We start from the raw sequence: 16,095 nt of genomic DNA on the forward strand, positions 1-16,095 counted from the left end.
CATTGAAGTCAGATGCACAAGCAAAAATGCACTTGTTTGTTCCCAGGGCAATCATGGCCAGTCACCAAGGTGAAATGGAACATCAAGTTTGGTTTTGTAAGGAGGGAAAAGTCATAAGTATTCTAGAACATGGAGCCCCTGTGCACATGGTTCTTTTATTGTCAGGTTGTCTACTGTATACATTATAAGTGATATCAAATGGCATCATCTTAATATTACCATCCATTTTAAAGACAAGCATTACATATATATTACAGAACATGGCATTAAATGGCACAATTAAAGGTCCACTGTCTCTTGCTGTATCATCTTGTTGACTGACTTAACAAAATACATTGACAGCAAGCACTATATGCTACTGAATAAATGATCACTTTTTAAAATTGAAATCACTCTATACACATTAGGCACTCAACAGAATGGTTTGGCTTTCAGTAATGCAAAATTACCAAATACATTTACTGTGCAATTATAGGAAGGCTGGTGTCTATTGTCTGTTTTGTCAGGAACACACATGTTTATTGGACAAGTGAGTCAAAAGAATTCCACACTGAATCAGCAGTTTTTCCTCTGCCTAGACAAGATGTTTGTACAATCAATATGTATTTTAACAGCTAAGGGGCAGAAGAACTGGATTTTCCTGCCAATGAAACCTTGAGGGGGAATTTCCACTGACAATGACCTAACTCTGTAAATGTTTCCAGCTTAACCTGTCAGGATTCATCCATCACAATCTATCTGCCTGAATAATAGCTGTAGTTAGTACATTTAAACAAAACCTTTTATTTGAAAAGCAACCAATTCTGCTAAAATAAAGAATTCCCCATGTTCTGAAAAGTGTTCCTTGGCAAATCTCTGAACTGATTGAAGTATCACTAAATGTGCAATTTGGATTTGCCCTAGCAATAAGCATGTCAGTATAAGTATAAATATACAAATATAACTGGCTTTTCATCTCAACACTGTCAAAAGTTGTGCAGATAAAGTGCAGGAATCCAAGTCTCCAAAGTTCTTTCCCTGAAACACCTATACACTCTCTTACAGAAATTTGTATCCAGCTCCACCTCAAGTAACACCTTCAAATGTTTACAGTTTTATTTCCTTCTGATATGCTTTCAGTTCCCTTTGAAATACCCTATGCCTCATTAAAGGGCAACTCTTTTCAAGGCCACCTAATCTGTAACCCCACTACCCCTCTAGGTCCTCATGTTCATCACCTCCTGGGCCTTCAGTGTTCTGTGCCATCTGCCCCTAGGTACTCCAGCTCTGTACCGGGCTTTCCTAGATCCAGATCCAGATCCATTCCCATCATGGACTGTGAATGGTGGTGGAAGGAAGCAGAAATCTGGTCGAAGGTCTTTCCTCGAGTCTCAGGTACCCGGAAGAACGTGAACAGCAAGAAGAACAAGAGGAGTACAGCAAAGATGAGGAATACATATGGTCCACAGAGGCTCTGAAGTAGAGAGAGAGAGAGAAGAATTTATTTAGCAGAGCGGCTGGGACAGCAACCTAATAAGTGCCTTCAATTCGTCTTCATTACCTCCACTCTTTTGTCTAGTAACCCATCAAGTAAAAATGTCACTTTTTTTTCTCCTACTTACAGCAACATACTGGAATCCCATGCCGATGATGAAGTTTGCAGTCCAGTTGGAGCACCCAGCTACTGCCATGGCTGCAGGTCTTGGCCCCTGAGAAAAGAGCTCGGCCACGAAGAACCAGGGGATGGGTCCCGGCCCCACCTCAAAGAACGCTACGAAGCCAAAGATGGACAGCATGCTTATGTAGCTCATCCATGGCACAGTTTCCTGGTTAACAGACAGCAGAAATAAACGAGTATCAGAGAAGAGCCACAGACAGCAAATGAAAATGGAGAAGAAATGCAGGGGAAACAGAAACGGGTCTTTTTTTTCATGATGAGGAAACAGAAAAATGGTATTGACTGTGAGAGACTAACCAGTAAATTGAGAGCAATTGTCATGACAATGGCACATGCACACATTCCAGCCAGTCCTAGCATGTGTAGTGTCCGACGACCCATCCTCTCCACCAGAAAGAGCTGTTGGGTTACACAGGGTGTTTGACGACGTGAGTTTGAATTTCATTGGAAGACACTTAGCCACCTTTCGTTTGCAGTTTTTCTACTAATCAGCTAGACAGCTAGCTCCATTAACATATTTATTTTAAAGGGAAATCATTGTCTTTGTGTTAAATAAATCACACATATGGTAGTTACTACCAGCATTATATCATAAATTTTATGAAATTACTAAATGAGGCAAACGTTCTTTAAGTAATACTTAATTCAAATGTGATTTCATAAAAGCCCTTTACTTTGGCAAATTTTAATTAATTCAGGTTTAAAGTATTTCTAAATTATCTAATTGGTCTCTGAATTTGCACAAGGGTTTAGTATAAGAAACTAGTATTTCCTGTGAAGATTCTCCTCTACACAGTGAATAAAGTCAACTATGAATATCATGCATTTAAAGCTAGTCTGAGAGAAACTCACTAAAAATCAAACGGGCATCTCAGGAGAAAGGTGTCTGAATGTGTACAGTCTACTCCATAAACAGGGGATGGAAGAACCATCATTCAGTCCAAACAGTGCCTTCATCAGTCTGTCCCCCTAATTCTGAACTGCAGAGCTAGGGGAAAACTGGTAAGCTTTGCCAGTGTGAGGCCAGCAATAGCTTTGCAAGACAGTGGCTGAGACTAGAGAAACATGCATTAAACAGTAATTCCAGAACTGTGGTGGGGTGCTAAGATGAAAGCCTTTACTTAAACTTTGGCATTCCAAAGCTTACTTGCACATAAGTGATCCAAAATAATGTAGCAGATGAGGTAAAATTAGAGCTTTTTGGTTTACATGCCAAATGGTATAGTTGGTGCAAATCCAATGCAGAGCGTCTCTCAGTTCTCAAGCCATGCCACGTTTTTTTCATCCAAATTTAGAAAAACACATTAAATTAACTTGGAAAACTATGCTTTAAAATTGTAGTTATTTGATTTCCTACTGTAATGCATGGTGGTGGCAACGTGCCTGCTGTTCACTAAGGAACTTATGAGTTGGAATAAATGTGTTTAGAGGAACAGAAAAAGTTACAGAAGCTGTAGTTATTACTAAACATGTTTTCATCAAATAATGGAGTTCAGTGGCCTAAATACTTACTTATTCACTGATTTATTTTAATTAATTGATTAATTGGTTTGCCTCAGTTCATACTTTTCTTGGAAATCAAAAGTAAAAAAAAAAAAGCCTGTATGCCTCATTTTGTAATTTCACATACTTGGACATTATATCACCTGAATACTTCTGCAAACTTAGTTCTGAAGAGGTTTTATCCCACACCCAATGGCATTAAAATACCATGACCTAGTAAAGCAGTGGCTATTTTTCCTCCTTATCTTGTTTGTTCTTCGATAAAATGTTAAAGAGTAATGGGATATGGGTTTCCTGGCCATACCGAGACCACAGTGAAAGCACAGTTGACAACTCCAGCACCTATGGTGGCGTACACTGGACTCTCCACTCCAGCCTTCTGGAATATGCTGGTAGAATAGTAGAAAATCTGGGGAAAATAACATTTCAGAAGTCCTTTTAGCACTCAAGTTCATAAAAAAAGAACCAAAGTAATACTTATTGGAGTTGATCGAGTTCTGCAGAAGATAATATTCCGATAATATTCTTCAAGCCCTTCTGTCTTACACATAAATGATCTTAGAAATAGCACATGAAGACAGTAGGAAGCTGTCTGAGCTGCACAGGGGGTGGAGACAGGCTCTGATGTCTGAGCGTGATGTCCATCAGACCACCCTATTCATGGCACTTATCAGCATTCTACCCCACTTATCATCTCGTCTTACTGTTCTAGTCGATCCTGTCGGTCACCGAGCAATAGCAGTTGTTCTCATTACTCACAGCGTTGATTCCTGACAGCTGTTGGGAGAGCTGCAGTAGGATGGCTATCATGATCGGCTGCCTATAAAGTGGAGAGCGGAAGAGCTCGACGATGGACACCTTCTTCTCCATGTCCATTCTCCTCTTCTCGTCCTTCATTTCGGCCAAGTCCTCGCTAACCTCCATGCGGCCTGTGAGTCGCCTTAGGCCTGGATAAAGAACGGTGGTGTACTGTAAGCATGCGCTCACGGTGTACTGATGCAGGTTTAAAATACCACTGGTGCATGCAAAATGTCAGTATGTTCATATATTACATATGTTGATACTATGTTTGACAATTTAATTTTGAAATGATGTGAGTCTGTTATTTTTATCTCAATCTCATGAGGAAGAACAATTTTATTTGTATTTGGGTTTTGAGTGAAGATTATAAAACAAGCCTGGTGATTGTTCTGAAATCGTAAGATTATTTGCACTCATTTTGTTTTCAGCTGAATGTTGTTCAGCACCGTTTTCATGTTTTCTTCCAATTTAATCTTTATTTTTGGCAAATGGATGTGTGCTTGAACACTTTTAACATGAAGGCTTTATTTGGCACACCTTCTTCCAGGGTCCCTTTTAGCACAGTGTGATTTATTTGGTGTGTCACCTCACCACTCTTGGCGTGATGCTCTTGGCAGCGGATGATATAAAGGAAGCGTGGGCTTTCTGGACAGAAGGGTAACAGCGCCATCTGTAGGACTGTAGGGATTACTGTAACACCCAATAGCACAGGCCACAGCTCTTCACTGCCCAGTAAAGACTCAAGACCTAAAATCTATAGAGAAAGAAATCATCAACACATTTGTGCGTGAATAATAAGCTATGAAAGCCCTTGTAGGTCTATGAGATGCGGGACTGTTTGTCACTGATAATAAGTTTACTATTAAAGTATGAAATCAATATTGTCGGAAGGAGGTTATAGCATTTTACCTGCGCAATGAGGATGCCAGTGACAATAGCTAGTTGGTGCAGTGTCCCGAGGGCTCCTCTCAGGTTGGTGGGTGATATCTCTCCTACATACATGGGCACCAACCCTGATGCCAGCCCTGATAAGAGATTTGTTTATATGAAACATGTAATTCAAATCTTAGCTCTTGAAGACTACAGCCTTTAATTTTCTAAAATGAACATCTAAAGACTAATATCTAAAGCTTAAAATGAAGACTAAATTAATTCTTTCTTAATATAAGACAATGGTTGAATCATTTTGAAAGGAGTGAAATTGGAAATCGTACACAAATCCATCATATGACTGTGGATAACTGTAGTCTGCACTTAAATAAAGTTTTAGAAAAACTAGCACCGGATCTTTTAAAAAACTGCACCTGGGATAAACGGCATTTTAGCTGACGCTTTTATCCAAAGTGACTTACAATTATGACTGAGTATAGCGAGCAATGGAGGGTTAAGGGTCTTGCTCAGGGGCCCAACCGCGGCAACTTGGCAATGCTGGGACTTGAACCAACAACCTTTGACTGTGGGGGGTCAAACCTACTGCATCCTTTTGTCTGCTTCACTCTTGATATCTGCTTTGCGTCCATTATTATTAGACCAAGCGGAAATGTAATCCTATTCTGTAGTGCCATCTTGTTCAAAGATAAGAAAATAAATCTCAAATAATTGTAGCCCTCCAAGAAAATTGTAGTCCTCCAAGAAAATATGCACTAATTACTAAAGCAAAGGCATTATTGTAAAGAGAGGGACAATAAATTTGTCTAAACTCTGTGGCAAATTGAATATTATCATAAAATCAATATTATCATGAAATATTTAATTAAATATTAAGTTCTAAATATATAACATTGCAGATTCTAAGAGCATAAGTGTCACTGAAATGAGAGTTACATATACAAAAAACACTCCTCACACCACACTATGATCTACTAACAATGCTCCCAGTCGCTGTACCTTAACTATGTTTGAGAAACTTCCGTATTAATATTCCGTGGTTAGGGCACATGCTTGGCACTAATTGGACCTGGGTTTGAGACCCATGTATGGTTGTTGCCATCAGCCTTTGTTACATTTACTCTTAGTACAACTTCCATCAACACACTACCTCATTCCACCACCACACAGAGCTTTTGGTGGTCTGCACCATCCAGGAGGAGGATGTGAGCAGTTTAGTCCTATATATTCCTGTAGGTCTTCTAAAACATACAGACTGAACTGAATTGACAACACTGATTCCCTGTTAGAGAAAAGGGCTTTCCTGCAGAATCTTAGGTCTGCTGGGATTATTCCATTAGTCAGTGGTGGTCAGTGTTTCAGCATTTATCCTGCAGTGTGCTCAGGAATTAACTCCACAGCAGGGGAGTTCAAACACTTAATAAGATGGTTAGGAACACCAGCTGCATCATAGGACTCACTAGCAGCAGTAATGGAGGAAAATGATGGTATCAAACACTCAAAAACTCAAACACTCAAACATTTTGAACCATTCCACTGCATTGTTCTAAGTGGCAGGCATTTGGCTCTATGATACCAGCTGGGCAGTGGTAGCTCAGGGGTTAAAGGACTCAACCAGTGATCCGAAGGTTGCCAATTCAAAATGATCATAAATATGTTTTAGTTAATTTATTTGAGTGTTTATGGTATTATAAAAATTTCATTTTCAAAAGCAACACTTACCACAGTATGCTCCGACTGTAAAGCGTCCTAAAATCAACATTTCAAATGATTGGCAGATTTTAGACATTCCCATCAGGCCTCCACCAATGAATGCCAGAAGATTATTGATGAGCATTGCTTTCCTCCTATCAACATACAGATGACATGTTGAAGTGCTCAAGTCTGATGCCCCTGGATGTCATTACTAAATTATTTTTTTATTAAGTTAGCAGATAAAATTCGATTTTTTAAATACGTTTGCTGATACAACAATGTGCTTACATGAATGAGGTCTAAATTAATATTGAAAAACTGCATCTGTGTGTTCGGATGTGATTTTCACTGTTATTCTTTACAAACACCTGCTTCTTTGGCCATAATTCTTGTGATGTAAAAAAAGTCTACAAAAGTCCATAAAATGCTGTCCTGTGTTGTACCGACGCACACAGACTAAAAGGATTAACCCAAAAGGATTAAGGATTAACTTAGATTTAAAAAGATAATAGTTAATAGTCTTGAGAAGATGTCATGTAAAGAAGGGCATATATATGAAAAACATACAGACACACTGTACCTGTGTAGTACCTTTGATTTTTTTACTAGATCGCCCTAGATCCATACATGATATTATGATATTAGCCAAATGACCAAATCAAATACACACTGCATTTCCATGGAGAATAGTTTCTTAAAGTTGCAGACAACCTTATTCTGATGTAGGGACTGCATGATGGAATACTCTCACCTGCCGAGCCATTCTGAGACGATGCCCACACAGAAGGATGAGAGCATGCCTCCGATAGAGAAGATGGCCACTGAGAGAGACCAGAGCGAGGTGAGGGTGGCCTCAGGAATGGGCTCCGAATAACGGTGTGTCCATGTTGAGTTATACTCTGCCTCGATAATCTGGCATGGACCAATTGGAGGGTATGCACAAAGAGCAAAAAAAGAAAAGGAGCAGAGGAACAGGATATTGAACAAAAGGCAAAAGCAGCTTGCGTCTTTTTCAGAGTGTTTCTGAGTCTGCAAAATGGGTTTGCATTGTACAATTTGCATACAGGATTTGCATGAAGATTGGCATGCATTTGCTAGTTGCCTGCTGCAGTAGAAAAGGTCAATGTAAGTGCTTTATGATCTATGTAATGGAGATATCAACTAATATATAATTCTTCTCCCTAGTTACAGTAAATTGACGGATTAAACATGTTAACTGGGATTAAGCATAAAATCAGTGTACTTAAAATTGAAGCTCGCTCTATTTATATATCTTTATATAATTACATTTTCCAATACAAATGTGGTGACAAACTCCACGTGCTTTTCTTTTCTGTTACTATGTCAACCTTATGTGAACTCCCCTATGCTCAGTTTGAAATTCTTTCCTATGACACACTATGGCTGCATGTCAGACACCTGAGCTTGAGGCGTGTGGTGTTCTGTCCCTGTGGGTGTCTGTGTCTGTATCTTAGTGTCTGTGGGTGTAGATAGTTAAGGCTGTTGGAGGGATATTTCTGGTGCCCGTGTCCACATCACGATCATTATGGACACCCTCACAAGCACTATCTGTAAAGCTGACATTACCAACAATTTCCTTTTTTGTTTCTTTGCTTTGGACTGCTCTCATCCCCTTGATTTTTGTTTTTGTAAAAAAATGTTTATTTTCTCGAAAATCTGTATCACAGCTTTCATAAAATTTTATGAATTTTTCATAAAATTCGTAAAATTTTCATGAAATGTGATAAGAAACCACAGGTACTGAACAGTACTTACTGATATTCTTTATGAATACGCTATGCTTCTGTCTTGAAATAATTTCTAAGAAAACACTGATAATACAAAAGACTGATAACAGTTCATAACATAATTATTATACACTTCTGCAAACCAGTGGTGCCAGTACAAATTTACCTTTTGGGGGGCATTGATGACTCCAATATTGTATCCAAATTGAAGCGAGCCCAGAACTGCTGTGAACACTGACAGTACAAGAGTTCCAGTAAATCTCTGTAGAACCCACACAAGCACACACAAAGCAAAAAATGTTGTCACTCAGTGCTCTTCCTCTGATATGTCCCTGTTTCTTAACTGGTGCTTTCTACATGATAAAAACCACCAGAGATCATTTGATTCACTATCGCGCTAAGCACTGCCAGCTGTTTCAGTTTAAAAGGCAGAGACCTGCATGCCAGACCAAATTGTTAGTACTGTGGGAAAAAAACAAACAAATAAAAATATCTACTCGTTTTGCCATTTTAGTTATTTAATAGTATTTTTAAATAGTATTTAAAACATTGTCATGTTAGAAACTTTACCTGATGGCACCAGAAAGAAAGGAGCTGAATGAATATATTCAAAGTTATCTCGCATAAAAGTTCTGTAAATGCATGACGTGGGATTACTTTCTTTGTTTTAACACTCATGTAAAATCTAATTTAATTGTTATGACAACACGCAACAATATCTCCCCCTGAAGCCCAACAATATCTGCTGTTTGAAGTGTTTTAACAAGTGTCTGGAGGATATCTAGCAGCACCTAAAAATATTTATATATCCTTTTTTTGATGTCCCAATCCCTCTGCCACCTTATTAAATCACTAAGGTGCACAGTATGTAAAGCTGATTATGAAAAATCTCTGACATTTCTGATCCTGACCTCAGATTTGACCTGGATATAAACTCTGCTGTCATGACTAGCTTTTACCACCTCAGAAAGAACCATTCTGCTCAATTTCATGACCAGTCATTCATGCATTTGTTTCAGTACTTCTAGATTATTGTAACTTTTTATTCAGGGCTAAATAAGTCATTATTAGCTGACCTTTACTTACTCCAGAATGTGGCTCCTAGGCTAAATAATTGAGGTTTAGCTTCTCTTGACTGGCTCCCTGTTACATGACACAGTTTCAGGCTGTTATTCCTTTTGATTTGTATTGCCTTGTTTGCTGTGTTTAAGTATTATTTATGTACAGCACTTTGGTCAATCACAGTTGTATTAAATGTGCTTTGCATGACATGCTTTATCTGCAGCCAATGTCTTAACCATTGTTTGCAAACAAAAGTCATAAAGTCTAATTAATAAAAGTTTATTAATTATTTTTTACACATTGTATTAGAGAGACAATTTAAAGATAAACTGACTCAATCAATGAGTAACAAAGGTTCAGTCTGCATATGGGTTTGAACTGCATTGTTCATGTCTGCAAGCCATTATTTCTTTAGTTTTATTTTTTCCTTACATCAAATAGCAGCAAAAATAAAAGTCCTCTTACTTGACCAGTTATCATACATAATTGTCCATCAATAATAATTACTTTCTCAGGTTTTTTTTTTTCATTTAGATTTAAAAGGTTTAGTGGGATTATTATTATTATTATTAGTTTGATCTAGTATTGAAGAAACATTTGATAGATTTAAGGGTTTGGGTTTCTGTCACACATAATAAAACATACCTCAGTCATTTCACTTTAGTCACCGTGACTAACTGCATTAATGTGTCTATCAAGCAGATATCATTAATACTCATTTACCTCTAATGTCCAGTGGCTGCCATATCATTTCAAAAGAATTCCAGGATATCTCAAGTTTCACAATGATCTCAGCATATTTGTAGTGAATTGTAGTGTGATGCCAAATTTAGGAGGATTTTTATCCGAGTGCTTACCACCATTGTTTATTGAGGCCAAAGCCCACTGAAAGATCCGGTCCTAAAATATCTAAATATCATAATATAAAATCACATGTAAATTGGCTACACTCTAATGTGTCACAAAGTAGCAGATGTGAGAGAAATATGCAGGTCAGTAATCCAAACTAGAGCTGCACAACATTGATAAACACTGTGATTGCAATAAGGCTTGCAATATATTATATTATACCGGTTAGTCCTTGATGAAACATGGTTAAAGATCAGCCTTCATTATTTTGACCATTCCATAATTCCACAAAACACCTACACACTGCTTAGCTATGATTGGTCATTTTGTAATTAGTCATGATGTTCACAGTAAAATAGTAAAACAGAAACATTTTATTTGCATATTGCAGCCTTTCGTACATTGTCTAATGGTTATCATGTGATTCAATTCAGGGCAGTCCTTCTCCTCTTGTGAAGGCCAGTTCTTAGTGTAACTAAGAGCCTGACGTGTATCAAACCAAATGGTGATATGAACAAAAGGCATTAAATATCAATTACATTATTTTTGAAAACACAATTAAAGTACAATAAAAGGCACAGCTACATTTGTGATTCCAGTGTCGGTATACTTAACAAATAACATTTTTGGGAGGCTACATGAGCAAATTCTAAAATGTAGTCAATATAGCCGATGTCTGCGGAGCTTTTGTTGTATGTTAGTACACACTCGTATGTTTCATGCACTACAAGAACAACCGTTAATAATAATAATAATATTAATAATAACTTGCAAACAATATGACAAATTACAATTAGCCATTTAGAAGAGGCCAATAATGCGCTACACCAATATTCTATCAATATTCAATATTCAATATTCAGTATATTCAATACTTTCTGTAGTGATTCATGGATGGAATAACACGCTTCATGGTCGTTAACGTAAACGCTGACAGACAGCGTCCACTTTCTAATTTAACAATGTTATATTTACGTTACCTCTCCTCCAAGCTGCTGAAACCCAGCCGGCATGGTTTAATGTCAAGAGTCTCAGTTCAAATTTTGTTACTTTCTGGGCTTGCTTTCCCACACAGTCCACGTAGGATAAAGTTATTCCCGACGAAACTATCTGGAGATTGAACAACTTCACAATAAAGTAAGTTCCAGGTAATCTGAGTGCTCTTCAAAATCGACCGCAAATGGGTCGGTTGTGTCCTCTATGAACACATAACCCTAGTCTGGCTGGAACGGCAGCGGCGTTGAGGGGCTCCGCAACAAGTGAGGGTATGCAGTTCTACACCAAAGAGCGCATGTAGCACCGTTACGCTTAGGTCCTGTTCGAGGTCGATTCTTGCAGAGACTAAAACACGAATTCGCAATGACCTTAACCGCCATTGGCTGAAGGAGCGAGGTGTGTGCAGTCTGCGCTTGTAGTACCAGTCGGTGAAGAACGTTTGAGTGAAACAAATGTTGAAAATACTGACATTTGATCTGGGTCACATTTAAAAACTTGTGGAAACAACGAGCATCATTAATGCCTGTTTGTAATTAAAAAGTAAATAGTGAAAGTAAATAGTTATAGTAAGGTATTATAGAAAATATGTTTATATCTATCTATCTATCTATCTATCTATCTATCTATCTATCTATCTATCTATCTATCTATCTATCTATCTATCTATCTATCTATCTATCTAGATAGATAGATAGATAGATAGATAGATAGATAGATAGATAAAATTGCTCCCCACCCTGATTATGACTTCAGCCTGATAAAACTTAACTGGGCCAATCTGGTTGCCATTGTCCTTTTTTCATTGCTCATAAACTCATTGCTATTTTAGAACACATACCAAAGGGGTCAATGCCCTCTACCACCCCCAACTCACCCCAACTCCACAAAAAAAGAATATTAATCCTTCTCACACAACAGGTGTTCCTCAATTGTGGATCGTACCACTATGACCTTGGGGTCTGGGGGTGCTTCTGGATGCTGGGACAGTAAACATATGTGGGCAAGGATCAGCTGTGCTGTGAAATATGCCAGGTAAAATGGCAGCAAAACATCAAGACTAATTCTGTTGACATACTCACCACTCTCAGTACCTTCACCTTCTCCAAATTCATCCCATTCTTCCTCCTCTCCCTCCTCTTCTCCCTGTCCCTCTCCCTTTCTCCACCTATGATGTACCCGGGCTGAGAAGGAGCATAAGAACCTGACACCAGTCAGCTGAAGCCAGGGCCCCAGCCAGCACCAAGTGTGCCTCACTGTCTAAACCTAGAGAAACCCAATGCCTCTTGCTCAGTAATGCAGTATGTCTGCAGAACAAAACAGAAGTGCACTGTGTACTTAAAGATGCTGGAAACAGCACAAATACAGTGCATGAAACAGCACAGTTGAGGGTACATTACCTGAAAAGTTGCCTGAAAGTTTAAAGTAAACTCATAGTTTATAGGGTCAAGAGCACAGGGTAGCAATCCTTTACTTCCTTATTCGCTCACACCACCTCCGTCACACACCCACTCACACGCAATGAAACCTACAGGCCATGTGACCACTGGTCAAGCAGCTGACTGCTAGTCAGGTGATGGAAATGTTTTTGGTAATATACGTAACCACCTTCACTGATGATATATTATATAACGTTCACTTTATGGATAACAACACTAATCCATGATTTGATTATATTATAGATCAGTGGATAACACCTGTTAAACCAGGTAACTTCAACCATGTGTTTTACTGCCATACCCTAATTCTAACTGATCACTTTTGATACAGGACAAAAAGAATTATAATACTGAGAGCAAACCACTCAGTCATCTACACAATGAAAACAAATGGAAGCTAAATACTTTAGGGCTAATTATATTTTGTGTTTAGCTGTACATCTATTGGTCTATGTGTGTTTCACAGATATCTGGTAGCATGGAAATAGTTTCACTCTTTCGATTATAAGTCAAGCAGTAGCCTGACCCCCTGTGGTAAGAGGTAAGACATGTAGAACTAAAAGGATTTCTTTGTCTAGCTCTCATGAATATCATGCTGAAGTACCACACCACTACATTGTCCTCATTATTTTCGACTCCCCAAATATTGGGCAGCAGTGTGCTCTTATGTTTGACGGGAATACTGTAGTAATTCTAAAATTAGACACTCCCATTTGTGTGCTGGGAGTTTGACATTTAGGGTGTTTGGAAAAATCTTTATTACTACTTATAACTATTATATTATTATGTGGCTTACAGCAAACATTTTATGTCATATGGCAGTTTACATCCACATCTGTGTCAACAGTAAGGTGACAGAGAAGGTGTAATAATTCTGAATTCGTGGATCTCCTGCTGCTCCCAGACATAGCAGCTTTTGAAGACTCAGATCACGATACTGTTCACATGGTACCACAGTCTAAGCAGAGCCATCTCTCTAAGTTAAACTGGTTCAGCTGACAAAAAACAAACAACCAAACAAATAACATGATGCTTTCCTAAAATAGCTTCTGTTTGGATGGTTTCTCCATTATGATATGTGCTTTGATGTCTTTAAAATCCAGATGAAATGTTGAGAAACATTTCTCTGGCATAGTCTTTTGGGTGATCAATATAATATAGACTGTTATTTAGCAGGCACCATAAAGCCCTGCCTTACAAACCACGAGTTTATAAATATACTTCTGTGAATATATGATTCAACATTATTCCCCCTAAGCTCTTCGTTATAAGAGATAAGAGCAAATGGATGATCAATCTATTTAACTTAAGTACAGGAACATCAAAGCCTTCCAGGATTTTGGTGTGTAGTTTTTATTTACTGACATGTTTAATAGAAGCTCAATGCTTGTCTGAAATCCACTTTCCCCTCTGACCTTCAGGCTATATGCCCCTTACTGTGTTTCGGGGCACAATTTAAAGGTAAAAATCTTTCCCGTCAGTGCCTTTTAGTTCATTGTTTACCCATGGCGTATCACTCAAAAACATTAATACACCAAGACAGAATAACAATATCCACACAAAGCTGAACATAATCAGTCACAACTGGATTTTCATTTGAGTGTCCGTAACTCCAGCCCTGGCACTCCACCACCCTGCCATGTTTCTAATAGTTTCCGATTTCAGTAGAATTTGAATATTAGAACTAAACTCTGCGGGGCATTAGATTCTCTGGACTAGAGTCAGGCACCCTGTTCCAGATCCCTTGTACAACTTACAAAACTCCTTATTCCCCTTCTGAAATGCATAGGACTTCCTGTATTTCTTTACCTGTTCTGGTTCCAACTTTCCTTTTCCTGCCTCTTTTCTTAGTCTAGTATTTATTTTTCCATGTGACATTACATTATGTAACTTATAACATATATTATATATCCTCTGACAAATCGATTACACTGGACAACAACAAAGTTAATAAGGTGCAATTATGAATGATTTCAATGTCTTAAACGCAGATATAACCATGAAAAATTGTTATTGGCTCTCGTTTTAACAATAACTCTATGTGATCCATAAAAGACATTGTATTAGGTCCAGCTATAAGCTGAAAATTTTTAATATTTCAAAATACTGAGAAATATTGCGTCATATTGTATCTGATCATGATGATGATGATGGAGATGAAATGACTCTGGAGTTTCCTGGACCTTCGACGTCAGATGATCATCAGGAAACTGATCCTGACTTCAGTCAAGGTGCATCAACTGCGCCACACAGAATAACGCAGGAAGAACTGTACGATCTCATTCATGATCTGGAGCTGTCCAAGAGCAAAGCAGGCTCAAGACTTCAGCAATGGAATCTTCTTCAGGAAAATGTACAAGTGACATTGTATCAAAAGCAGCATCTGCCGTTAGAGCCTTTCTTCAGAAAGGTAGATAAGCTTGTGTTCTGCTCTGACGTCAACAGCTTGTGGAATGCCCTCAGAATCCAACATGACCCACAAGAATGCCAATTGTTTATAGATTCTTCAAAAATGAGTCTCAAGGCAGTATTTCTGCATTATGGAAATTGTCTTCCATCTATTCCAGTCGGACACGCTATGAATATGAAAGAGACATATGACAACATGAAGCACCTGCTGGATTGTCTTGAATACAGCAAGTATGGCTGGCATATCTGTTCTGACCTTAAGGGAATCACTCTGTTGATGGGTCTGCAGCTGGGATATACAAAGTACTGTTGTTTCCTATGTGAATGGGACAGCAGAGCATGTTCTTTGCACTATGTGAAGAAAGACTGGCCCCTGAGGAAGTCTCTGAAGAATGGAGAGAAGAATGTGCAGCATTCAGCACTGGCAGAAGTGGACAAAATACTTTTACCACCCCTACACATCAAACTCGGGTTGGTGAAGAACTTGGTAAAAGCCATGGATTGGAATGGGTCAATGTTTAAATACCTGTCAGAGAAATTCCCTCAGATCAGTGAAGCAAAAATTAAAGAGGGAATTTTTGTGTGCTTTCATCAAGACATTTCAGCATTTGAGAAAAGATACCAGGGGAAGTGGTCCACTTCTATGTTGGCTGATTACTGTTGGACGCTAGTCAATGATGATCCTGAGCAGGTCCACAAACAACAGGCAAAGCAAAGTCACAAATAGACAGGACTTCTGTTACAGTATGTGTTATTTCATAATTTTTCTAATGCTGTGAATTTCTAAGAAATGGTAGCCAAGTCAGGATTTCTATTGTCAAATTCGTGCTCAGCACCTTCAACTTAATTAAAATTGGCTAATTTTATCTCAGAAGCATGCCTTTTGTAAAAATGTGTTGTCCAGTGTTATTTTACTTAAATAATAATCTTGACTTAATATTTTACTTAAATAAATAATAATCTGTAGTTTAAGGTAAATGGATCATGACAAATAAGAATGAAAATCTTATCAGCCATGAAGCACTAAATGTAAGGACATTTATTGCATTTG

The 16,095-nt window shown here is 38.2% G+C and overlaps 1 protein-coding gene across 1 annotated transcript; it reads right to left on the minus strand.

Moving 5' to 3' along the window:
• Positions 1 to 136: 136 nt before the first annotated feature.
• LOC113577323 (solute carrier family 2, facilitated glucose transporter member 4) lies at positions 137 to 11,728 on the minus strand. The gene is made up of 11 exons (XM_027009907.3): positions 11,184 to 11,728; positions 8,459 to 8,554; positions 7,296 to 7,456; positions 6,572 to 6,696; positions 4,871 to 4,986; positions 4,553 to 4,715; positions 3,920 to 4,107; positions 3,465 to 3,569; positions 1,955 to 2,056; positions 1,602 to 1,805; positions 137 to 1,453 (listed from the first exon to the last, which is right to left on the minus strand). The coding sequence occupies exons 1-11, from the start codon at positions 11,214 to 11,216 to the stop codon at positions 1,229 to 1,231; spliced, it is 1,518 nt and encodes a 505-aa protein (XP_026865708.2). The 5' UTR covers positions 11,217 to 11,728; the 3' UTR covers positions 137 to 1,228.
• Between the last annotated feature and the right edge of the window lie 4,367 nt (positions 11,729 to 16,095).

The sequence above is a fragment of the Electrophorus electricus genome, chromosome 13 (genome assembly GCF_041902795.1).
Source record: "Electrophorus electricus isolate QZ-2024a chromosome 13, ASM4190279v1, whole genome shotgun sequence".
Classification (NCBI taxonomy): Eukaryota; Metazoa; Chordata; class Actinopteri; order Gymnotiformes; family Gymnotidae; genus Electrophorus; species Electrophorus electricus.

Bases quoted from the DNA above. Each gene is read 5' to 3' on its own strand.
- LOC113577323 (XM_027009907.3), bottom strand. From the start codon at position 11,216: ATGCCGGCTGGGTTTCAGCAGCTTGGAGGAGAG. The intron at 7,457-8,458 runs GTAAATTTGTAC...GGTCCATGCCAG, and splicing joins TCATCAATGCCCCCCAAAAG to ATTATCGAGGCAGAGTATAA. The intron at 1,806-1,954 runs GTTAGTCTCTCA...TCTGTTAACCAG, and splicing joins CAATTGCTCTCAATTTACTG to GAAACTGTGCCATGGATGAG.